The sequence below is a fragment of the Pelodiscus sinensis genome, chromosome 12 (genome assembly GCF_052426305.1).
Source record: "Pelodiscus sinensis isolate ZL-2025 chromosome 12, ASM5242630v1, whole genome shotgun sequence".
Taxonomy (NCBI): Eukaryota; Metazoa; Chordata; order Testudines; family Trionychidae; genus Pelodiscus; species Pelodiscus sinensis.
The window spans coordinates 2,305,708-2,330,494 of NC_143063.1; the positions used below are offsets into that span (position 1 = coordinate 2,305,708).

Genomic DNA, 24,787 nt, shown 5'->3' on the forward strand with positions numbered 1-24,787 from the left:
TGTAACTCCCTTTGGAAGGTAGGGGATACTCTCGCAGTGTACAAATTTCAGAGGGGTACCTGTGTTAGTCTGTTTCAGCAAAAAAAAAAAAAAAAAAAAAAAGTCCTGTGACACCTTAATGACTACCACTGTTATTTGTTATGTAATCTTAATTTATGAAGAGCACTTCTGCCTCCCTGCACGCTCAGTAGCAGACCTGAAAGCGGCCATGCTTGAGCAAAAAAACTTCAAAACAAGACTGCAGGGTGAAACTGCAGAGCTGGAATTCACCTGTGAACTTGACACCAGCAGTCTGGGTCTGAATAGGAGCAGGCCAGGTTGGCTTAAGATACGCAACTCTGGCCACGTCAACAACGTGGCTGGAGTCCACTTACCTTAAGCAGCGTTCTAGAAACCATTTAAAAGGCCTGGGGCACTGGCCACCAGTAGCCATGGCCAGAAACCCTGGGCCCCTTTGAATCGTTGAGCCCTGGGGCAACTGCCGCCTTGCCCTGCCCCGCCCCGCTCCCCCAGTTCTCAGGTCTGGTCACGTAGACGTGGCCTAAGTTACTCGAGGCTCTTGAAAACGTTAGCCCAAGTATACATCTCACATTAGTCCATTTGGGGATTGGGGTGCCTCACACGTTCCACGATAGGGGCAGTTATTAGCCTCCCTCCTCCCTGATTCATAGTAGCTGTGCACTGAACTGAGAATCCAAATGGAGAAAAGCTCATTCGCACAGGGTGTGATTCCCGTGGCAGTCTACTGCCGTGGCAACAGCTGAGAAATGCAGGTCTTCTGCATTGACTTCAGCGCTTTCACATGGATTCCGTAGTGAGGTCACAAACTTGCCTTTATGCTCAGTTATTTCCATAGCAACCGACTGCAACACAATACATTTAGAATGAAGACATTAGGTGGAGCATAAAATAATGCTGAGGTCTAATCAAACAACAGGACAAACCCAGAGTTACAAACAGTGAACCTGGAGTGCAGCTCTGCACGGACGGTAGAAATAGACAGAAAAGACGGTAAAGTGGGGCTTTAAGAAGCTACTCCAAATAAACAACCTTGTGGCTGAGTTGGCATTTCCTCTGCCGAGGATTTAAATTAGGGATATGAATGGGCACCAGTTAACTGGTACCTGAGAGTTGCTCCTGCCTCGTAGGCATCAGGAGCAGAAGCCAGCTGCACTGCATGTAGGGCCCGGGGGGAAGGTGCTGGCCTCCCCATGAGTGGGGGGGGGGCCAGAACAGAAGCCAGCCCCACCCACACTTGGGGCTGCTGGCTCCTGCTGTTGCCCTCTGCATTTGGGATCCCCTTAATCTGTTAAATTTAAGGTTTAACCGGTTAATGGATTAACCGGGATTTTACAACCCTAATTTAAATTTGTAATTGTTAATCTGTAAAGTTACATTCATATAATTATTTGCTTTGATTATCTAGGAAAAGGAAGGCAAAATACTGAGCTGTTAAACTTTAAGTATGTGCAAGTGCTCCGAACCACAGCTGCGGGAACTGCAGAGGTTACTGGGTTTGCAGCTTTCTCTGCAGAACCTGGGAGGAACCACAATTTGTATGATACATAAACTCAGCAAGAAGAGAGGAGCCGGAAGGACACCGGTAAATGTCAATGGGAGAGAGGCACCTTCGCATGGTACGTACAAAAGCCACAGCAGAACTTTGTTTATGACAGTGACCCACTAATAACAGTGCTGCTATTGAATAGCCATGCCCTCCTTTTCTTCGGCATTCAGCAGCAGTATCTCCCACCCAGCTTTTCTAGGGTCTGTTGTGTGTAAACAATTAACTTTTTACACCAGGGGTGGTCAACCCACGGCTCGCAAGCTGCATGCGGCTCTTCGCCTCCAAAAGTGCAGCTCACAATGCTGCTCCTGTGCCCCCCCCCCCACACACACTAACCCGGTGCTCACTGGGGCGGCAATTCAAAATGGTGCCCAAGATGGTGGCGCCTGATATAGCCAAAAAACGTGTTTCTTAAAGGGGCAGCCCCCTCCTTTTTTTTTTTGCTTGACAATTCTGGTGCGGCTCTTCAAATGTTTTCTGCCACTGTTCCGGCTCTCTTTGTTAAATTGGTTGGCCACTCCAGTTCCACACTAAGATTCCTTTCTGGGAATGGGGTTGAGGCAGACCTAGCTCTGTAAGGATGGGCAATGTTTGGAAGCGTGACACTTCCAGGAAGGAGGAGCTATGAGTGTAATATAAATTTAGCTTCTGTAACCAACATAAATACCCTGTAAGGAGAAAACCAAAGTTATAGCTTTAGAAGAGTGGCAGCAGAGTGCAGTCGTCACACTAAACAGAGAGACAGCCACAGACTTACTGTTGCACGCTGGTCAAGTCTTTCACATTCTTTGCACATTTATTTCTCTATCTATAAACTGATTGGATCGATGTTTATTTCAGAGAGGCTTTTCCGCAAAACGTGCTTTTCCGGAAAAGTGTCCGTGTCCAATCTAGACGCGCTTTTCCGCAAATGCTTTTCACGGAAAACTTTTCCGTGAAAAGCAGTTGTGGAAAATCCTGCCCGTGTGGCCGTAGCCAGTGGGTCCCCGTTCTCCCAAAGGCATGTCCCACTGGGCGGCTCGCCAGGCACCGGAGCCGCTCGCAGCGCCTGGGTTCCCGCCAGCGCCCATTGCAGCGGAACTTTTGGGAGCTGGAAAGGCGGGGCCTGGCCGCGGAGGTGACCCAGCGGCGGGGCGGGGCGGCTGCGGCGGGCTGGTGCAGCGCAGGCAGGCGGGCGTCTCGCGCGCTTGCTGGGTCCCCCGGGCGCGAGGGGAACTCGCGCCGCCTGCATCCCCGCTGCAAGAGGGAGACAGGGCGCTGGGCCCCGCCCCTGCCCCGCCCCCCAACACCCTAGGCCCCGCCCCCCAACGCCCCGCCCTCCGGGCCGCTCGCTGGGCCTAGCCTCGGGCTCGCGCCGCCCGCGCCCGTTGCCGGGCAACGCGGCCAAACACCCAGCGCGCGCCCCGGGAGCCGGGCTCCGAGCCCGTTACTGCCCCCCCCCCCACCGGGCCGCGCGAGACCTGCACCATGGTACGAGGGGCCCCCGGCACCCGGGGGGGGGAGCAGCCCCCCCATGGGATCCAAGGGCGGGGGGAGAGCAGCCCCCCCATGGGATCCAAGGGCGGGGGGAGAGCAGCCCCCCCATGGGATCCAAGGGCGGGGGGAGAGCAGCCCCCCCCCATGGGATCCAAGGGCGGGGGGAGAGCAGCCCCCCCCCATGGGATCCAAGGGCGGGGGGAGAGCAGCCCCCCCCCATGGGATCCAAGGGCGGGGGGAGAGCAGCCCCCCCCCATGGGATCCAAGGGCGGGGGGAGAGCAGCCCCCCCCATGGGATCCAAGGGCGGGGGGAGAGCAGCCCCCCCCATGGGATCCAAGGGCGGGGGGAGAGCAGCCCCCCCCCATGGGATCCAAGGGCGGGGGGAGAGCAGCCCCCCCCCATGGGATCCAAGGGCGGGGGGAGAGCAGCCCCCCCCCATGGGATCCAAGGGCGGGGGGAGAGCAGCCCCCCCATGGGATCCAAGGGCGGGGGGAGAGCAGCCCCCCCCATGGGATCCAAGGGCGGGGGGAGAGCAGCCCCCCCATGGGATCCAAGGGCGGGGGGAGAGCAGCCCCCCCATGGGATCCAAGGGCGGGGGGAGAGCAGCCCCCCCCATGGGATCCAAGGGTGGGGGGAGAGCAGCCCCCCCATGGGATCCAAGGGCGGGGGGAGAGCAGCCCCCCCATGGGATCCAAGGGCGGGGGGAGAGCAGCCCCCCGATGGGATCCTAGGGCGGGGGGAGAGCAGCCCCCCCCATGGGATCCAAGGGCGGGGGGAGAGCAGCCCCCCCCATGGGATCCAAGGGTGGGGGGAGAGCAGCCCCCCCATCGGATCCAAGGGCGGGGGGAGAGCAGCCCCCCCCATGGGATCCAAGGGCGGGGGGAGAGCAGCCCTCTCCCAATGGGATCCAAGGGCGGGGGGAGAAGAAGCCCCCCCCATGGGATCCAAGGGCGGGGGGAGAGCAGCCCCCCCCATGGGATCCAAGGGCGGGGGGAGAGCAGCCCCCCCCATGGGATCCAAGGGCGGCGGGAGAAGAAGCCCCCCCCATGGGATCCAAGGGCGGGGGGAGAAGAAGCCCCCCCCATGGGATCCAAGGGCGGGGGGAGAGCAGCCCCCCCCATGGGATCCAAGGGCGGGGGGAGAGCAGCCCCCCCATGGGATCCAAGGGCGGGGGGAGAGCAGCCCCCCCATGGGATCCAAGGGCGGGGGGAGAGCAGCCCCCCCCATGGGATCCAAGGGCGGGGGGAGAGCAGCCCCCCCATGGGATCCAAGGGCGGGGGGAGAGCAGCCCCCCCATGGGATCCAAGGGCGGGGGGAGAAGAAGCCCCCCCCATGGGATCCAAGGGCGGGGAGAGAGCAGCCCCTCCCCATGGGATCCAAGGGCGGGGGGAGAGCAGCCCCTCCCCATGGGATCCAAGGGCGGGGAGAGAGCAGCCCCTCCCATGGGATCCAAGGGCGGGGAGAGAGCAGCCCCTCCCCATGGGATCCAAGGGCGGGGAGAGAGCAGCCCCTCCCATGGGATCCAAGGGTGGGGGGAGAGCAGCCCCCCCCATGGGATCCAAGGGCGGGGGGAGAGCAGCCCTCTCCCAATGGGATCCAAGGGCGGGGAGAGAGCAGCCCCCCCCATGGGATCGAAGGGCGGGGGGAGAGCAGCCCCCCCCATGGGATCCAGGGGCGGGGGGAGAGCAGCCCTCTCCCAATGGGATCCAAGAGCGGGGGGAGAGCAGCCCCCCCATGGGATCCAAGGGCGGGGGGAGAAGAAGCCCCCCCCATGGGATCCAAGGGCGGGGAGAGAGCAGCCCCCCCCATGGGATCCAAGGGCGGGGGGAGAGCAGCCCCCCCATGGGATCCAAGGGTGGGGGGAGAGCAGCCCCCCCCTATGGGATCCAAGGGCGGGGGGAGAGCAGCCCCCCCCATGGGATCCAAGGGCTGGGAGAGAGCACCCCCCCATGGGATCCAAGGGCGGAGAGAGCAGCCCCCCCCCCATGGGATCCAAGGGCGGAGAGAGCAGCCCTCCCCCCATGGGATCCAAGGGCTGGGAGAGAGCACCCCCCCTTGCATCCACGGGGGAGCAGGAGCAGCGTGGCAGAGGAGGGAGCAGCGGGTGGCTGGGAGCAGTACGAGCGCGTGTGCATAATGGCAGGGGGCACCACATTTGGTGCCTGCCCAGCCAGCTTCTCCCTGTGGCCCTGTCTTGCGCCATTGCGGTTGGGTGCAGTCAGCGCTTTCAGTGCCAGGCCATGCACAGATGCTCCCTTTTGGGTCCCATGGGGGCTGCTCTCCCCTCCCCGAGCCAGCGGCCGTGTGCAGCCTTGTGGGGCAATAGTTGCAGGTGCGAAATGCAGCTGATTTCCTTACTTCATTTCCTGTGTCTGTGCAGTCCAGGCCTGACCGTTGCATTCAGTGATGCAGAGCTGTTCCCGCCATTGGCATTTTTCAGGCAGGGAGTTTGGTGCACTGTGGCCACGCAGCCAGAGAGTGCAAGGGTCAGGTGTGGAGTCCAGCAATCTTGTGGCATTGACTGGGCCAGGTTCATACCCCCTTTGTTCCTTTCTTCCTGAGGCTTCCCGACTGCAGGGTTCTCAAACTGTACTGGCGGGATGCTTTAGTGACGTAATCATCAGGTTTGAAAACAGCCGTGCTGGTTACATCCAACAGTTCAAATCTCGGGGGAACTGGCTTCGATCTCAGCTAGCAACATAAAGAAACTGGGCTGGATCCTGGCTGCTGACAAAAATCTGCCATAATCAGCTTTTTGGGGTGTCCCTCAGCCAGATGCAAATGTAGAGCAGCCGCGAGGGTCTCAGTCACTGGGTTTGCTGCAGGTTACTGTGTGGCTGCATCAGCCTGGACCTTTAAATAGTGAAGCTGTGTTGGAAGCATGCAGATGATAAATCCACAATGCATTTTGTTAGAGGCAGTTCATTGGTTTGCCCTGATGTAATTATGTAGTGCACTCTATGCCTGATTGTTGGCTGTTGCTCTCCTCCACAGTGGGAGTTGCAGTTCCATGAAGCTTTATGTATATAAAACGAAAGGCGCTATGTAAATGTAAAACATTACTATAGCATACTCTTCTTCAATGGGACACATTCTATTGGGAAAGCTGCTTTATTAGGACATTTCAGAGTGTTAAGCTGGAAAGTGTAAAAGGGCTGTTATTACGCCAGTCTTGGATTTAGGGAGAAGCACAAACTTTATTAAAGCAAATAGGTGTGGAGCAACTAAATGCTGCTTCATATAGTTGCTGTGGAGCAGCTAAATGCTGCTTCCAGTGATAGCTGGAAATATTAGGAAGCCATTGCCTAAGGCAATGAGCTATATTACAAGGCCAATCAGAAACGAAGGATACGTCTACACTGCTACTCTACTGTGCAAGCTACAGGGCTGTTAAGCGCCAGTGTAAACTGACTTACAGCGCTGTTAGCTACTCCCCTTGTGAAGGTGGTTTACCTCGCGCGCTGGTCCTACAATTGACAGGTAACTGCTTTTGCTGTTATATATAGTCTGGATTCTGTAACTTCCATTCCAACTCATCTGCTGAAGTGGATTTTACCCACAGAAGCTCATGATATAATACATGTGTTAGTCTCTACGGTGCTACAGGCCTGTTTGTTGATTTTAATAGTTAATATATGCATTCTTTGATAACAACAGATGTTTTTATGGTAGTTGCAAAGTACCTTCATTGTTACTCAGAGTTGTTTAGGACAATGCCTCTTAACCTTTCCAGACTACTCCATCCCTGTCAGGAGTCAGGGTTTCCTTGTGTGCCCTCCTCACTTAAAAACTACTTGATTGCAAAACCAGACATAAAAATACCCAAGCTGTCACAGCACTCTTGTACTAAAAAATTGCTTACTGTCTCATTTTGTCATATCGAAATCAACTGGAATACAAAGATTGGACTTCCATTGCAGTGTAGAGAGCAGTATAAATAAGGTATTGTGTGTAGGAAATTTTAGATTGGACAGATGTCGCTCATGCTTTTTATGGAGCCTGTTGTAAAACTAGGCAAATATCTAGATATGTTGGTGTACCCCCAGGAAGATCTTTGCACACCCCGCGGGTAGGCTTGCCACTGGTTGAGGCTAGTTCTGTTCTGTTCTAGTCAATCCATTGTTCTATTTCAGATTTTATTGCTGTGCTTTTTCTGCTGAACACACAGTGTGGCCGGGCTGATCTCACGTTGGTATAAAAAGAGCCACCGACGGGAGGTGGGCAGTTTCCTCAGGGCTCGGCGATGTAAAAGGGCCTAGGCTCCAGGCCATCTCTGCCGCTACCGTGGCAGCAGCAGCAGCAGGAGCCCCAGGCCTTTTAAATTGCCACGGGAGCCCTGCATGGTGTGATTGGTAGAGGCTAGTTGCTAGCCCCACCCTCTCTTCCTGACGGCCCGCCCCTTCCACGTTGCTCAGGGCCTGTCGAAGACTGTGTCCAGCCCTGAGTATAAATCACCAAACTTTGCTAAAGCCGACTGAGTTATAGTCAGACCCATTGCTGTCAGCCATGTAAGTACTTACTGGATGCTCAGGAGCCATTTTCTTTGAGTATTGAAAAGTGATACACTTTACATTTTACTTTCCATTCACTGGTAACACATCAGACAGTGCAGATCTGGCTTTCACATTTTTTATATGTGTTGTGTGCACAAAAATGCATAGGGGTTTGCCTAATTTGCATGAACATTTATCATAATTGTATGTGAAATATGGGGTTTGGTTCAGGCTCGCCTATTGATATGATTTTCTTTTTCAATTAGAAGGAACCAGAGATAGTTAATGAATCTACAGAAGAGGATTTAATTCATTTTAATGTTGGCGGCTGGCATTTCTCTATTCCTAAAAGTAAAATTGCTCAGTTTCCAGAATCTCTTCTTTGGAAAGAGTCTTCTACTCTGGTTCCATCTGAAAACCCGAGATTATTCATTGACAGAGATGGATTCACTTTTAGACACGTCCACTATTATCTACATACCTCAAAATTGTCCTTTTCCAGCTGTGTTGAATTGAACTTGTTGTATGAACAAGCATTCATTTTGCAGCTGACGCCTTTACTGCAGGTACAGTATGGTGTTATGGTATTACTTTCGTACAGTGTTTATTCTTTTATAAACAAATTGGGCTTGTTTAGTTCCTAAATAAGAGTGACCATATAAAGATGTTAGCAGATGATACCAAGCTGGGAGGAGTTGCAAGTGCTTTGGAGCAGTGTTTCTCAACCTTTCTTTATAAAGTACCCCCTTTAAAAAAAAAAAAAAAAAAAAAATCCATCCATCCATTCACCCCCTTTTTCCAAAAAATATAAGTACTCCCAGTACCTACAGTTTTCAGACACACAATTTTTTTCTACTATTGCAACAATTTTGTTTAAACAAAACTTAATTGTAGCCAGGCAGGTGATGAAATTTTTGGATGTAAAAAGTACAAAAATAATAAAGCTCTGTAAAACTTAAAACAAAAATTCCATTTTCTCCAAATTTCAGTTGTATTGACGTACCTCCCAGACTTCTCTCAAGTACCCCTAAGGGGACTCGTACCACTCGTTTAGAAACACTACTTTGGAGGATAGGGTCAAAATTCAAAATGATCTGGACAAACTAGAGAAATGATCTGCGGTAAACAGGATGAAGTTTAATAAGGACAAATGCAAAGTGCTCCACTTAGGAAGGAACAATCCATTTCTCACACACAGAATAGGCAGCGACTGTCTAGGAAGGAGTTCTGCAGAAAGGGATCTAGGGATCAGAGTAGACCACAAGCTAAATATGAGTCAACAGTGTGATGCTGTTGCCAAAAAAGCAAACACGATTCTGGGCTGCATTAACAGGAGTGTTGTGAACAAGACATGAGTAGTCATTCTTCCACTCTACGCTGCGCTGATTAGGCCTTAATTGGACTACTGTGTCCAGTTCTGGGCACCACATTACAAGAAAGATGTGGAGAAATTGGAGAAGGTCCGGAGAAGAGCAACAAAAATGATGAAAGGTCTAGAAAACCTGAGCGATGAGGGAACACTGAAAAAATTGGGCTTGTTTAGTTTAGAAAAGAGAAGACTGAGAGGGGACATGATAGCAGTTTTCAAGTATCTAGAGGGCGTTACAATGAGGAGGGAGGAAAAATTGTTTTCCTTGGCCTGTCATCAGAGGACAAGAAGCAATGGGCTTAAATTGCAGCAAGGGAGGGTTAGGCTGCACATTAGGAAAAACTCCTAACTGTCAGGGTGGTTAAACACTGGAGTAAGTTGCCTTGGGAGGTTGTGGAATCTCCATCCCTGGAGATATTTAAGAGCAGGTTAATCAGACACCTGTCAGGGATGATCTAGATGGTGCTTGGTCCTGCCGTGAGGGCAGGAGACTGGACTCGATGACCTGTTGAGGTCCCTTCCAGTTCTAGGATTCTGTGTTTGGAATGGATGCCTACCAGTCAGTAGGTCCACCCCAGTCTCCAAGCACCTTTGAAGCGTTCCCCTGGAGTGTCCCATCCTTTATCTGTGCATGTTGCATGACAGCTTTTATGCCACAGTAATGATTGCCTGCATTCAGATGGAGGAGCTGACAGAAGTTTATCAGTTGCATCCCTCTTTTGGAAATCCCTGAGTTTCTGTCTTGTAGCCAATCCCTATTCACCGGAAGCAACAACACCGTTCCCATCACTTGTTGACAGATAATGAATGCGTTGTTCCTAAGATACAGTGGAGGGGCACTTCATATTCAAGTCTGCCTCCATATTTTGTACATGGAATACTTGAGGTTATAATTAATACCATATGAATAGTGAATCTATCAATAATAAATATTTACCAGTATGTGCCTATGCCATGGCTTAGTATCCCAATCAATAGTCAACGCTGTAAGCAATAGTCAGCTTTAGGTCAGGGTAGTGGTTAGGGCTAATAATAATTTATATTTTTGAATGCGGAGAATGTACAGAAAAGAGCTGTATCCTAGTGGAGTGTCTTGTTACTTTGTGTGATGCCTAGCAGTACATTTAACTCCTTCACATATCAAAACTGCCTGAAAAGCAGTGAAGTTTACGTAATCTTAAATGCCATCTTTACTCCAAAGCCAACCAAGTAAACAGCATCACGTTACTAGAGGAAGCAGAGAGTCTGATTTTTGAGAGAGATTTTTCCCTGCGTTTCCTGGTAGCACAGTTTCTGAAATTAGGAACATAATCCATACCGAGAACCTCTTTTTTCCTTTCTGTTTGTTTTCATGTTACAAGAGGTAACCTTTTTCCTTTTTCTTAAAGTTCAAAGTTCAGCTTGGTAGACATCACTTTCAGATTCTGCCCATCCAAATTACGAAAGAAATCACATTTCCTAACTTTCCCCCAGAACTGCTTTCTGTTTCATAAACGTCAGCTTGGCTTACTCTAGATTTTAGGCAGGGGAGAGGTCCTAGGAGGTGGCTACAGGCTGCTTTGTTGCATTTTATGTACCCTTTTTCCTGCAGGAAAGGAGGTAGGCCTTCCTCCAAGCCTCTTTCCTTGGTTGTGAGTGAGAGAGCTGCATTTAGTCAGGAGTTCAGGATGCTGGTGCATTCTGGGCTGCGTTAGGATGACTTTTACCGACTCCATTCTATTGGTCACCTCTGTGGAGTAGGATGAGTGCTCTTTGTAAGGGTGCTTAAATGACTGCTTCTTGGAGCAGCTGGTGCAGGAACCCACAAGGGGAGAGGCAATTCTCGATTTAGTCCTGAGTGGAGCGCAGGATCAGGTCCAGGATATAACCGTTACGGGACCGCTTGGGAATAGTGACCATAATATAATAACATTCAACATTCCTGTGGTGGGAAGAACACCTCAGCAGTCCAGCACCCTGGCATTTAATTTCAAAAAGGGGAATTACACAAAAATGAGGAGGTTAATTAAACAGAAATTAAAAGGCACAGTGACTAGAGCCAAATCCCTGAAAGCTGCATGGAAACTTTTTAAAGACACCATAATAGAGGCCCAACTTAAATGTATACCCCAAATTAAAAAACATAGCAAGAGACCTAAAAAAGAGTCACCGTGGCTTAACCACCATGTAAAAGAAGCAGTGAGGGACAAAAAGGTATCTTTTAAGAAGTGGAAGTCCAATCCTAGTGAGATAAATAGAAAGGAACATAAACACTGTCAAATCAAGTGTAAAAATGTAATAAGAAAAGCAAAACAAGATTTTGAGGAACAGCTAGCCAAAAACTCAAAAAGAAATAACAAAATGTTTTTTAAGTACATTAGAAGCAGGAAGCCTGCTAAAAAACCTGTGGGTCCCCTAGATGATCGAGCTATAAAAGGAGCAATCAAGGACGATAAAGCCATTGCGGAGAAACTAAATGATTTCTTTGCTTCAGTCTTCATGGCTGAGGACGTTAAGGAGATTCCCGAATCTGCACCGTCCTTTGTGGGTGATGAATCTGAGGAACTGTCCCGGATTGAAGTGTCATTAGAGGAGGTTTTGGAACAAATAGAAAAACTTAATGTTAACAAATCTCCGGAACCGGATGGCATTCATCCAAGGGTTCTAAAAGAACTCAAATGGGAAACTGCTGAGCTATTATCTGTGGTTTGTAACCTATCCTTCAAATCGTCTTCCGTACCTAATGACTGGAAGGTAGCCAACGTGACACCAATATTTTAAAAGGGCTCTAGAGGCGATCCTGGCAATTACAGACCGGTAAGTCTAACTTCAATACCAGGCAAATTAGTCGAAACAATAGTAAAGAATAAAATTGTGAAGCATGTAGAAGAACATAATTTGTTGGACAAAAGTCAACATGGTTTCTGTAAAGGGAAATCATGTCTTACTAATCTGTTAGAGTTCTTTGAAGGGGTTAACAAACATGCGGACAAGGGGGATCCAGTAGATATAGTATACTTGGATTTTCAGAAAGCCTTTGACAAGGTCCCTCACCAAAGGCTCTTGTGTAAATTATATGGCCATGGGATAAGAGGGAAGGTCCTGTCTTGGATTGAGAACTGGCTAAAAGACAGGAAACAAAGGGTAGGAATAAATGGTAGATTTTCAGATTGGAGAGGGGTAACTAGTGGTGTACCCCAAGGGTCAGTCCTGGGACCAATCCTTTTCAACTTATTCATAAATGGTCTGGAGAAAGGGGTAAGCAGTGAGGTGGTAAAGTTTGCAGATGATACAAAACTGTTTAGGATAGTCAAGACAGAAGCAGACTGTGAGGGACTCCAAGAAGATCTCACCAAACTGAGTGATTGGGCAACAAAATGGCAAATGAAATTGAATGTGGATAAGTGTAAAGTAATGCACTTCGGGAAAAATAACCCCAACTATACGTACAGTATGATGGGGGCTAATTTGGCTACGACAAATCAGGAAAGAGATCTTGGAGTTATCGTGGACAGTTCTCTGAAAACTTCCACACAGTGTGCAGCAGCGGTCAAAAAGGCAAATAGGATGCTAGGAATTATTAGGAAAGAGATAGAAAATAAGACCCAGAGTATCTTACTGCCCCTGTATAAAACTATGGTACGCCCACATCTTGAATACTGTGTACAGATGTGGTCTCCTCACCTCAAAAAAGATATTTTGGCCTTGGAAAGGGTTCAAAAAAGGGCAACTAAAATGATTAGGGGTTTGGAATGGGTCCCATATGAGGAGAAGTTAAAGTGACTGGGACTTTTCAGTTTAGAAAAGAGGAGACTGAGGGGGGATATGATAGAGGTCTATAAAATCATGAGTGGTGTGGAGAGGGACGATAAAGAAAAGTTATTTATTAGTTCCCTAAATAGAAGAACTAGAGAACACCAAATGAAATTAATGGGGAGCAGGTTTAAAACTAATAAAAGAAAGTTCTTCTTCACACAGCGTGTAGTCAACCTATGGAACTCCTTGCCAGAGGAGGCTGTGAAGACTAGGACTATAACAGAGTTTAAAGAGAAGCTAGATAATTTCATGGAGGTTAGGTCTATAAAGGGCTATTAGCCAGGGGATGAAATGGTGTCCTTGGCCTCTGTTTGTCAGAGGCTGGAGAGGGATGGCAGGAGACAAATCGCTTGATCATTGTCTTTTGTCCACCCTCTCTGGGGCAGCTGGTGTTGGCCACTGTCGGCAGACAGGATACTGGGCTAGATGGACCTTTGGTCTGACCCAGTACGGCCGTTCTTATGAGTGCTTGCCTGAGGTGTGGTTTATGCAATCCCGCTAGAGCGGAGTGAAGATTTTTTGCTTTCAAAACAAAATAAAACAAAAGTGTTTTGATTGAACAAAAATTGTTGAAGATATTAGTTACTACTAGTCCCAGGGCACTTTTTTGTATGAAGCCAAACATCTATTCCCCTTCCTAATCCCTTCCTAAGCTCTTAATATCAATAACCTGTTGTCAGAGCCTCGCAAGCCTGTATGTTGGGCTGGCTGTTTCTAAAGTTGCATGCTCTTCTCTAGACCCCCCTCTATCCTCTGTGCCTCTGTTCAGTCCCTTTGGGGGAAGGGCCAAACTTCACAACACTGAAGGTAAAAATCAAAATGTCCTAAAAGCCTTTAGTTGTCTCTCCCTTCCAAAATATTGGAGACCCCAAGAAGGTGAAATATGCTTTTTGGAACATATGAAAGCTTTCATTAGATTACACATTCCTGCAAAAATCCATTGGCCACCCTTATTTCTGCACACCCTTCTAAGTTTGCCTCTGTCGCACCTGTAGAAGCTATTGCCTGCTTATTGTGCACTATTCGGTGGTGTCTTTTATGGCGGCAAAGGGCTGTTTGCCACGCATTAGACTAGCACCTGGGGTTGTCTTGTATGTTTGGAAGTCTTCATGTGAATTAAGAGCTACTAACCTTTCTATGTCGTAACAGACTTTAGACAATCTGAAGGAAGGGAAACATAATCTGCGGGTGCGCCCTGCAGATATTCCAATAGCTGAACGAGCATCCATGAACTACTGGAGAACGCAAAAATGCATCAGCAAACCCTCCGAGTTTCCTATGAAGAGCCCAGCATTTACCGGTAAATGCCCCAGTGCTCCTCTCTGGGACTGTCTCTAATACAGTAAATTACTCAGCAAGGATGCAAAAGTTTAGCCGATGTACCGCTTCCAGCAGCTCCCATTGGCTGGGAATGGCAGTCTGTGGCCAATGGGAGCAGCAATCACCGGTATCTGTGGAAGTGCTGGTAAGCAAAGCGTCTAGAGCAGGCATGTCAAACAGGTCTCTGGAGGGCCACGTGAGGACCACTTGACATTTTTTGCGGGCCGACACTACATTGTTATAAAAGAATAAAGTGCTCCCACTGGCCGCTCAGAGCATGTGGTTGGTGGGGCTGAGAGTGCCTGGCTCTGGGGGAGGGAGGAGGCATTAGGTTGCGGGGGCTGGGAGTGCCTGCCTCTGGGGGAGGGAGGAGGCATTAGGTTAGGGGAGGTTGGGGGGTTCATGGCTCTGCGGGAGGGAGGAGGCATTAGGTTAGGGGGGATGGAGGGTGCCTGGCTCGGGGGGAGGGAGGAGGCATTAGGTTAGGGGGGATGGAGGGTACCTGGCTCTGGGGGAGGGAGGAGGCATTAGGTTGGAGGGGTGGGGGGTGCCTGGCTCTGGGGGAGGGAGGAGGCATTGGGTAAGGGGAGGCTGGGGGGTGCCTGGCTCTGGGGGAGGGAGGAGGCATTAGGGTGGGGGGTGCCTGGCTCTGGGGGAGGGAGGAGGCATTAGGTTGGGGGGGTTGGAGGGTGCATGGCTCTGGGGGAGGGAGGAGGCATTAGGGTGGGGGGTGCCTGGCTCTGGGGGAGGGAGGAGGCATTAGGGTGGGGGGTGCCTGGCTCTGGGGGAGGGAGGAGGCATTAGGTTGGGGGGTGCCTGGCTCTGGGGGAGGGAGGAGGCATTGGGTAAGGGGAGGCTGGGGGGTGCCTGGCTCTGGGGGAGGGAGGAGGCATTAGGGTGGGGGGTGCCTGGCTCTGGGGGAGGGAGGAGGCATTAGGTTGGGGGGGTTGGAGGGTGCATGGCTCTGGGGGAGGGAGGAGGCATTAGGGTGGGGGGTGCCTGGCTCTGGGGGAGGGAGGAGGCATTAGGGTGGGGGGTGCCTGGCTCTGGGGGAGGGAGGAGGGGGGTTGGGGGGGTGCCTGGCTCTGGGGGAGGGAGGAGGCATTGGGTAAGGGGAGGCTGGGGGGTGCCTGGCTCTGGGGGAGGGAGGAGGCATTAGGGTGGGGGGTGCCTGGCTCTGGGGGAGGGAGGAGGCATTAGGTTGGGGGGGTTGGAGGGTGCATGGCTCTGGGGGAGGGAGGAGGCATTGGGTAAGGGGAGGCTGGGGGGTGCCTGGCTCTGGGGGAGAGCAGGGGGATATTTTGTTAACATTTTGTTTTTTATTTATTAATTCCCAAATCAAATCACAAAATGTATATTCATTTTATATCAATAAATATGTCAATTTTTTCCAATTGCATGAATATTATATGTTTATGCAAAATCTCAGACTTACAAAGTATCTGACATTTTCACAGAAGCCTGTTCTATTTGATTAACCACGGTCTATACTTGTTTTTAGTTCAACAAAACAAGTTCTATGTCAGATACAAAAATAAAAAGTACCTTACATTTATATTTAAATTAAAAATTATTTTATAGGGGCAAATGACAGTTTTACACATCAAATTATTGTATTCTATTAAAACAGGACCTGAAATATTATAAACTATACCTAGAACATAATCTACAATAATAATTTTGACTTTCCGATAGAAGTACATTTTCTTTGGTGGCCCTGAAAGCTATCAGGTTTGTTTGTGCGGCCCTCAGTAGGCTTCCAGCGTGACATGCCTGGTCTAGAGTGTCTTTGGCTATGAGTCAGCGTCTTTTAAGGAGTCCGGGATTTTCCCCCTCCCCCTGCTCTCCTCCACTGGCTTTTCCTTTGGAGCATTACGACTCGCTGGTCTCTTATCCCTCTCTCCAAAATTGCCAGCGACTCCTGATTTAACCTCCCTTTTATAACAGCTTCTTGCCTCTGTCAGGTGATCCAAGTCTCCATGCTAGGTGATCCATTGCTTAGTTAGCAGCCTAGCAGGCTGGATTGGGTTCCCTAAGCTATGTCCACACTACGGACCTTCCGGCAGCTCAGTGATGCAACTACCGCTACGTGGCTGCAGGATCTCCCACGGAGCTGCCCTATACAGGAGAGAGCTCTCCTGCCCGCTTAATTAACCACCCCCAATGAGCAGTGGTAGCTGTGGTGACAGGAGAGGCGCTCCTGCTGACTTAACACTGTCCAGGCCAGCACTTTTATCAGGGAAACTTAGTTGCTGAGGGGAGTGGTGGACTTTTTTCTTCACATCCCTGGCCATCAAAAATTGTAGTGAGAAAAGTACTAGTGTGGACGTTGGCTGTCGTCTTTGCCCCAAGGGGGTTTCCTTGCAGAACATGGTCCAACGTGATCAAATGGCTGGTTTCCTTAAAGTAGAAGACAATCCATCAAGACAATCACAGTTTAACGACCCACCTTTGTTAACTCCAAACCACCACCCTTTTGAACTTCATCCCAAAATGAAGCTAAAAAGACGAGAGACAGCAAGCCAGTCCCACAGTCAAACTGGAGTTCGCAATTTAGCAAAAGAGCCTCCCCAGTATCAAACAGAATGAATATGTTGTACATAAAAGGATCCCCCACATTTTCAACCCCCCCCCCCCGATAATTCCCCATTAACAACTATATATTCTGTTTCCCACCATTAATCTTTGGCATGTGCCATTTTGCCTTCAGAGAGGAGACATTTGGACTTTCCACCAATGGACGCAAGTCCACGACTGCACTTTTCCTTGTTTGGGGATTGATAGCCTCTGGTTCCCCCGCAGGGTTACACGAGAGAGCGCCCTTGGGGCTGATGGATACCCCGCTGCTCGACACAGACGAGGAGGTGCACTACTGCTTTCTGCCGCTGGACTTGGTGGGACAGTACCCTGCCCTCGTTAACGACGATAATTTGCTGTGGCTCCTGGAGAAGGCCGCGCTGATAGAATGCGAATGCAGTGAGTTCCGTTTCATAGGTAAACTGCCTTCTTGGCTGTTCGGAGAGCGCCTGGCACGTTGTACTCTAGCCCGTCTCTACGGCGTCCGTTTCATTCTGGTGTCTCACGTAGGGGGATCACAGTTCCCAAAGGGAAAACGGGGCACCAAGTGGGGCTAGCCCGAGCCTCCCCCACCACCCATGCTGGGCTGGCCTTAGCTGCTTGCCCACGCCTGCCTCCCCACACGGCGTGGCATCGCTGCTCACCGGAGCCTGACTGGCTGCCTGCGTGAGGCTGGGGCTCGCTCTTTGCTTGAACCGCCCCTGCCTCCCCCCCTTTGCGTGGCTGGAGTTGGCATCATTGCTCAAGCAAGCCCAGTCTGCCCCCATAGAAAGCAGGGGCTTATGTTGCTGTTCACTCCAGCCCTGCCACCCTCCCCGCCCTGTGCAGGGCTGGTGGCTACGCTTGCCTCTACTTGCATGTCCCTCCCGCCAAGCTTTTGGGCATTTGTACCCATTTGAAGTGTGGCAGGAACTCTCAGCTCCTCCCTGGAATGTTTCGTGCCCATGTAGCTCCGATATCACCACCTTTTTGCCCTGGTGCTTTTGAAGGACCTGCTGACACCAGACTTCACCTGTAAACCCGCTGTTGCAATGCGCTTCAGAAGGGACTTCGGCTTGCTGGGAAGCCCCCACTTGACTCATTCGGGATGGTGCCGCAAATAAACCCAAGCTGATTCTTGCAGGCTGTGCTACCTGTCATTTTGCAGTGATTTAAACTAAAGGACCTTTGGGTTTACAGTTTGATCTTTTTCAGAAAGGACTAGGATTATATTTGTGTTCAGGTGTTTAATTTCCAAGGCCAAGAATCTCCGGCTGCATCTTTTGCAGCCACTTTTGCGCAAAATCTTGCTGCCTGTCTACACTGGCCGCGAGTATTTGCGCAAGAACACTGACCTTGTACTGTACAAAATCAGTGCTTCTTGTGCAAATACTCTGATGCTCCCGCTCAGGGATAAGCCCTCTTGCGCAAGTCTTCTTGCGCAAGAGGGCCAGTGTAGACAGCAACGTTAATTTCTTGCACAAGAAAGACCGATGGCTAAAATGGCCATCGGAGCTTTCTTGCGCAAGAGAGCGTCTACACTGGCACGGATGCTTTTGCACAAAATATGTGCTTTTGAACAAAAGCATGCGTGCCAGTGTAGACGCTCTCTTGCGCAAGTACTTTTAACGGAAAAACTTTTCCGTTAAAAGTATTTGCGCAAAATCATGCCAGTCTAGATGCAGCCTCCTTGTTTACTTCTAGACCATAAAATAACAAATTAATATATTAGTTCGGGGGGGGGGCAACAGACTATTGTTTTTGCTGGGTTAAACACTGCCCAGGGAAACGACAAACATAACCCTGCTTTTTGGTTTTATTTTTCCAGTTAACTTTCTTCGCTCAGAGAAGATTTTGTTGCCTGATAATTTCTCCAACATGGATGCTTTGGAGGCAGAAGTGGTTACTTTGGGAATTCCAAAGCTGATCGATGCAGTGAAGATTTACAGGGGTAATTTGGAGTGCATAACTGTTTTACCTTCTTTTCAGCGTTTCTCTCATTCCCTTCCCTTCTGACCAAGGGGTTTGAATATTGAGGTGAGTCATCAATACATAGATTCCAAGGCCAGAAGGGAGCACTGTGGTCATCTGTCCGACCTCCTGTATAATGCAGGCACTAGAACGTATCCCAAACAATTCCTTTTCACCTCGAGCATCCTTTTTAAATCCCATCTGGATTGAAATGTTGCCTGGAATGGAGAATTCACCATGGCCTTGATAAGTTGTTCCAGTGGTTACTTACTCTGGCTCTTAGCAATTTACGCCTTTCTCCCCGTCTGAATTTGTCTAGCTTCAGCTGCCAGCCATTCGATCATGTTGGACATTTTCTGCTAGAGTTCAGAGCCTGTTATGAAATCTTTGTTCTTCCTGGGGATACTTATCGACTGTCATCAAGTCACTCCTTTTCTAGTTGTTGAGCTAAATAGATGGCACCCCTGAGTTTCTGACCACAAGGCATGTTTTCCAACCCGATGATCATTCTCCTGGCTCGTCTCTGAGCCCTCTCCAAAGTTATAAACATCCTTTTTGAGGTGTGGACCCCAGAACTGGAGGCAGGAGTTCAGAGGTGGCTGCACCAGAGCCAAACAGAAGTAACAGAATCTCTGTAGTTCTACTCAAGATTCCCCTCTTCTCGCATCGAAGGACCTCATTAACTCTTGTAGCCTCAGTACCACATGGGGGACCTGGTCAGCTGATTAGCCATTCCTGCCACTGCCAAATCTTTTTCAATCTCTACTTCCCAAGACAGTCCCAAAATGGCCTGTGTTCTTTGTTCCTAGATGTATACGTTATATTTGCCATATTAAAATCCATATTGCTTGAGGCCAGTTTACTCGTCCAGATTGTGCTGTATCAGTGACCCATCCGCTTCATTATTTATCACTTCCCCAATGTTTGCCATCTGGAAATTGTATTCGCGCTGGTACTATGCTTTCTTACACATCATTAAAAAATGTTAACTAGCATAGGCCATGACCCAAACTGTACAGGACTCTACTAGAAACACTCCCCCCCCCTCCACATTGATGATTCCCCATTGAAAATTACTTGTTGAGACCTATCGCTTAGCTAGCTTTTAATCCTTTTAACATGTGTCACGCTAATTTTATAGTGTTCCAGTTTTCAGTTAAATTGTCATGCAGTGCCAAGTATTATGGAGGTTTAAGTATATTACATCAGCACTATTACCTTTATCAACCAAACTTGTAGTCTCATCAAAGGTTGTCTGATAAAATCTATTTTCCATAAGCCCATGTTGATTGCCATTAAGTGTATTACCCTTTTTAAATTCTTCATGAATCAAGTCCTGTCTCAGATGCTCCACTATCTTGCCTGCCTGGGGTCAATGTGAGACTGAAAGCCTTAAAATTAATCTGATCATTGCGTTTTTCCCCTTTTAAATATTGGCACATTAACTTACGTCTAGTCTTCTGGAACTCCCTTGGTATCCCAATGCATATTGAAACTCAACATTAATGGGCTCAAAAATCCTTGGGCTAAGGCAGTTTTGACATAACAGTGTCTGGAGATAAAAATCCGTATGGGATGGTCTTTTCAGATGCAGAATTAGAAGATCAATCATGTCTTCTTTCTTTCCCTTTGATCAGACAGCATCATGTCTCTCTCTGAATCCTCAAAGCTTCAGAGGGGAGCCGAGTTAGTCTATAGCTGGAAAAACTTAAAAAACAATGAATAGTCTAGCAGAGGGGTTCCCTTTTTGAGCTTACAGACCCCTTTTTAATGTATTAACATTTCACAGACCCTGTGGAGGGAAAGGAAAGGATCAGGCCTATTGTAATGAGACTGATACAAACATTTAAAACATCCCATGGACCACAGGTTGGGAGCCACTGGTCTAGCAGCACCTTAAAGACTCACAAAACATGTAGATAGTATCATGAGCTTTCGTGAGCACAGCCTACTTCTTCAGATGAGTGGAGTATTAAAAGTCCAGATCCAAGAATAAATAAGGGAAGGTAGGGAGGGGGGGAAGAGAAAAAATAGTGAATTAGATTGTTGAAGTTACAAGAGGCTGGAAAGAATAATTGGCACCTCTCTAAGTACCAATTGGTTGGTTGGTTGGTTAAGTCATCAGGATGTGGAAGGGAGTGTGTTAGCCAGCCAATGTCTTCGTTCATTCTTCGCTGATAGGAATCAGACTTGTAACTGAAGTCAAGTTCCAACCCTTTCCTGTGTATTTGGCTTGTGGGATTGGCCTGAAACAACATGGGCACTCATTAATGGAGCTCAGCGTCACCATGAAATTCTATTTAAACTTCTTGCCCACACCTGTAAGGCCCTGAACAATTTTGCCCTGGCCTGCAACTTGGATCTTAACTCTTACTGTGTCTTTTGTTGCTCCCTCGTGTCTTTCCACTACCAGTGGCCTCTAAATTATCTTCTCCCACTTTTACTTATTCTACCTAGCCCTATGCGTGGAACCCCACTGTATTCCGCTACACGTTAGCATTAATCTAGCTAGTAGCACTAATCGTAAAGATGTGGTGGCGTAGGTTTTAGTGTGATCTAGCCACCAGGGTACATACCTAGAATCGTAGCTTGTAATTTATGAGCCAGAAATTTTACTGTTTAGGTATCAACGTGTCAAAAGAATGTTTATGGTACAGGAATTTGCAAAGAATTGGGCTTACATTTGAGAGTGTACAGGGCAATGATTAGGGACCATGCAGTCTGCTGAGTCACTCACAGCAGCATGCAGTAGAAACAGATGCATATAGTTTATCAAAGGAATATGTGATCTACTGTGTTCCCATCAGGATAATGAACCACCCTCTCTTATTCCTGAGACACCATAAGGACATATCTTTCTTTCATGAAGATTAAAGGCATGCTCCCACTCAGAAGGCATGTTCCTTTTCATGGCAGAACTTGCATTTATAGTTAATTCTGATATAGCAAAAGTTTCGTTGGCTTGTTTAAGAGCAGGCCTGTGACTTCTTAGTCACCTGCCACGTAAGAGTTCTGGAAGCATCTTGAATGCGCAGTACGCCTTGTAGTTATGCTGAAATATCGGCCAGGTTTTTCACATTCATTTCTTATGGACAGAAAAATGCATTACGTTAATATTTGAACTCAGAGGATTTCTCGAGAGATAGTAAGAGCGCTGAGAGAGATGGCAGGTGTTGCTGTAATTCATAATCTTTTTCTTGCTAGAACACTGCCTTGATCCATTTATGTATTTCCCTTTCTTGTAGGAAATTGCTCTCTGCTGACCTCCAACCTTGACAATTCGATTAAGGGTGTAGTAAACAAAATGCTGGACAGTCCTGCGAGACCCCCTTTGTATGTCATGGCTCTTGGTGTCTTAGTGAAATACCCCGATTCAGCACTTGGACAGCTCCATATAGAAAGCACTTTAGATAGGACCCAGCTGTACATCTCTGGGAATGGAGTCCTCTTTCAACATGTCAGGTAGGTGGCCACATTGCATACTAACTGTAGAAGAGCAGCCCTTCCGTCTCTCGCTACTTAGTTTTCAGTCTGCCGAAGATTGTTCCCACCGGCTAATCTCCTACCATGGGGTTCTGCACAGTCAACTGCATAAGGAACACAGGACGGTTATTAACAGTAACTGATGTTGTTCAGATATTTTACAGGGTGCTTCAGTTGGCTCACATCGAGCACAAGTTTGACTCATGGCATTTTATGTATTTGATTCAATGAACCTGGCTGAATGATCACAAGAATAAGTACATAGAATGGCCTGTTACATCAAGAAGGAAATTTGAGCTTATTTTCCTAGGTGTGTTTACACAGCAGGGCTAAAGTTGAATTAAGCTATGCAACTTCAGCTACGTTAATTGCGTAGCTGAAATCGAAACAGCTTAACTTGACTTTTAGTGCTGTCCACACAGCAGGAAGTGGAAGGAAGAACACTCTTCCTCCGACTTCCCTTGCTCCTCATGAAGTGAGGGTTACAGGAGTCGGAGTAAGAAACCCTCCAGCTCACCGTTATTTCGAAATAACAGATTGCAGTGTAGACACGCTCTTTGTTATTTTGGAATGATGTCAATTATTCTGAAATAACGCTGCTGTGTAGCAATAGCCCTACTGTTAACATTCAGCTGTATTACTACAATGAAATATTATAACCAGGGCTCGACAAATAATGTAATCTACTTGCCCGTGGCGAGTAGATTACGACCTGGAAGAGCCGGCACAGAGCGATCTGCGCATGCGCAGAACGGCTCGAAACCACGCAGCTGGCGAGCGGGGCTCGCTGCTGCTTGGCGAGCCCTGGTTATAACTATAATGTAGATGCTAAATTCTGCTTTGTCACAAAGTGATCCTGAATGCCTGTGTTCTGTGCTAGTAGAATATACAGTAAGACTAAGCCCTTCTTAGTTGGTCTCGAATAGTGGCACAGCTTCAGAATGGAAGGGTTGAGTGCTGAGAACAATATTCATCCTTCAGTACGCATACTGTGCACCTCTAACCAGTAGAGATTTTTCACAGTGAACAGTGTAATTATGCCAGTTGGAATTTAGCTGTTATTGAAAATCGTAAACCTGCTATTGTGAAAAGTGAGGTTGAAATCAAGGAGATTGTTCTCCTAAGCCAGTTAGGTGCTTTGGAAAAGCATTCCCTACCTCTTCAAAATCACGGCTCAGACTTTGCACCATGCTAGGGCATTGATTTGGGGTGGATGCCAAGGGGGAAGCATCGCTTACCATTTCAGTATTGCTACTTCCTGCAGTACATGAAGTTTCCGTGGCAGATATTTGACTAGGCCTGACTCAGATACTTCAAAGTTCCACATCAGCTGATGGTGGCAAAAGCCATCGTCAGACGCTAGGGCAGACATCATTACACTAGACATGGGGAATGGCTCCCTTAGAAGAACCAATAGGGCACTGAAATGCCTTCCAAAAAGTAGATCAGAAACTCAAGAGCTTTGAAGCAGGTTTAGCTGTCTCTAATCATTGCAATCATTGGCAGATCTTGGCAGATGGAAGGCCTGTATTGTTTACATTTTTCAGGTGGCACATAGTCTGCTAGGGCCTAGTACTGCAGCCCTGTTCAAAGCCTGGTATGGAGCACTAATCTGAAGGTTCTAGCTAATGAACGTTCTTTGTCAAAGCTGGAAGAAATACAAAAGTGTTCAATGAAAACAATCCAGTGAGCACTCACGTATCAATCACTGGAAAAGTTTTCCACCAAGCGTTCTTAACTATAGCCTGGCCTGTAGCCATTAAAATAAACCATGTGAAATAGCTGGACTAATAAAATAGATAAAGATCTAGTGACCTTTCGCTGTTAACTCTGGATGGACAGGAACTGGCTGGGAACTTGCCGCCTCCCGCTTACTGAAAATACATCTGAAATCCAAGACCTCTGCGCTTACTTGGACAAAAGGGACATCACATATGAACCAATGAAAGATGCTTTGAAATCATATCTGAAACAAAAGATACCTGCGGAGATGAAGGGGCACAGTAAGTAAAGGGTTTTCACTAAGTGGTTGTATTGTGTTTAAATACGATGAGCGGCTGTTGGCTGATTAAGAATGAAGACTCAATAATCCAGTGCTAGTGATGAGAAAAAGGTAGGTTTCAAATTAATCAAAAAACAGATTTACATAAAATCTAGTGTCAGCCAATAGTTATTAAGAAGTAGCAACTGTTACCAACCAGTTGTATCATCATGCAGCAAAAATCTGTAAAAGAAATTAATAGTAACTGAACGACAGCAGCGTTTATTTCCAAAGAGGCATTCATATTTATGTTTAGAATAGAACTGCTTGCTTGAAAATGTCACCTCTCCTGCCCAAAAAGAGACAGAATTAGTAAAAGCCCTGCACAACATACGGCGTATTTCCAGGAAGATCTGCCAATCAGTCTTACATTTCAGAAAGTCTCTGTGAATTGAGTTGCTACAAGACATTTTTCTGGTTAGGTTGGTACAGTAAAACTCCATTAGTCCGGCATCCAATGCTCCCGGACTCCTGATGGTCCGGCACCATCAGGAACCCGGAAGTTCTGGGGCAGCCGGACAGGCTTCCCCCATTCAGCTGCTGCTGAAACTGACCAGCAGCTGAATTGGGGAAGCTGGGAGCAGAGCAGCTGGGGTGCTGCTGGGTTGGTCTTGTAGCGCTGTCCCTCGGGGCTGCGGGACCAACCCGGCAGCACCCCAGCTGCTCCTGGGGCAGAGCAGCTGCAGTGCTGCCGGGTTGGTCCCACAGCGCCAAA

General features: G+C 48.4%; 1 protein-coding gene across 6 annotated transcripts in view; it reads left to right on the plus strand.

Annotated features, from left to right (window-relative positions):
- Nucleotides 1–891: 891 nt before the first annotated feature.
- The window catches only part of KCTD19 (potassium channel tetramerization domain containing 19), a 40,891-nt gene continuing 16,995 nt past the window's right edge, over nt 892–24,787 (plus strand). For 3 of the 6 annotated variants that reach the window (XM_025181476.3, XM_075940578.2, XM_075940580.2), the window contains exons 1-8: nt 892–1,011; nt 1,427–1,637; nt 7,804–8,103; nt 13,851–14,001; nt 16,824–17,015; nt 18,406–18,528; nt 21,794–22,010; nt 23,874–24,034. In XM_025181476.3, the coding sequence (XP_025037261.3) occupies nt 1,608–1,637; nt 7,804–8,103; nt 13,851–14,001; nt 16,824–17,015; nt 18,406–18,528; nt 21,794–22,010; nt 23,874–24,034 (1,174 nt within the window). In that variant the 5' untranslated portion in view covers nt 892–1,011; nt 1,427–1,607. The remainder of the gene's footprint in view (nt 1,012–1,426; nt 1,638–7,803; nt 8,104–13,850; nt 14,002–16,823; nt 17,016–18,405; nt 18,529–21,793; nt 22,011–23,873; nt 24,035–24,787) is intronic. The other 3 variants (XM_025181478.3, XM_025181479.3, XM_025181481.3) reach the window with 3 other exon arrangements.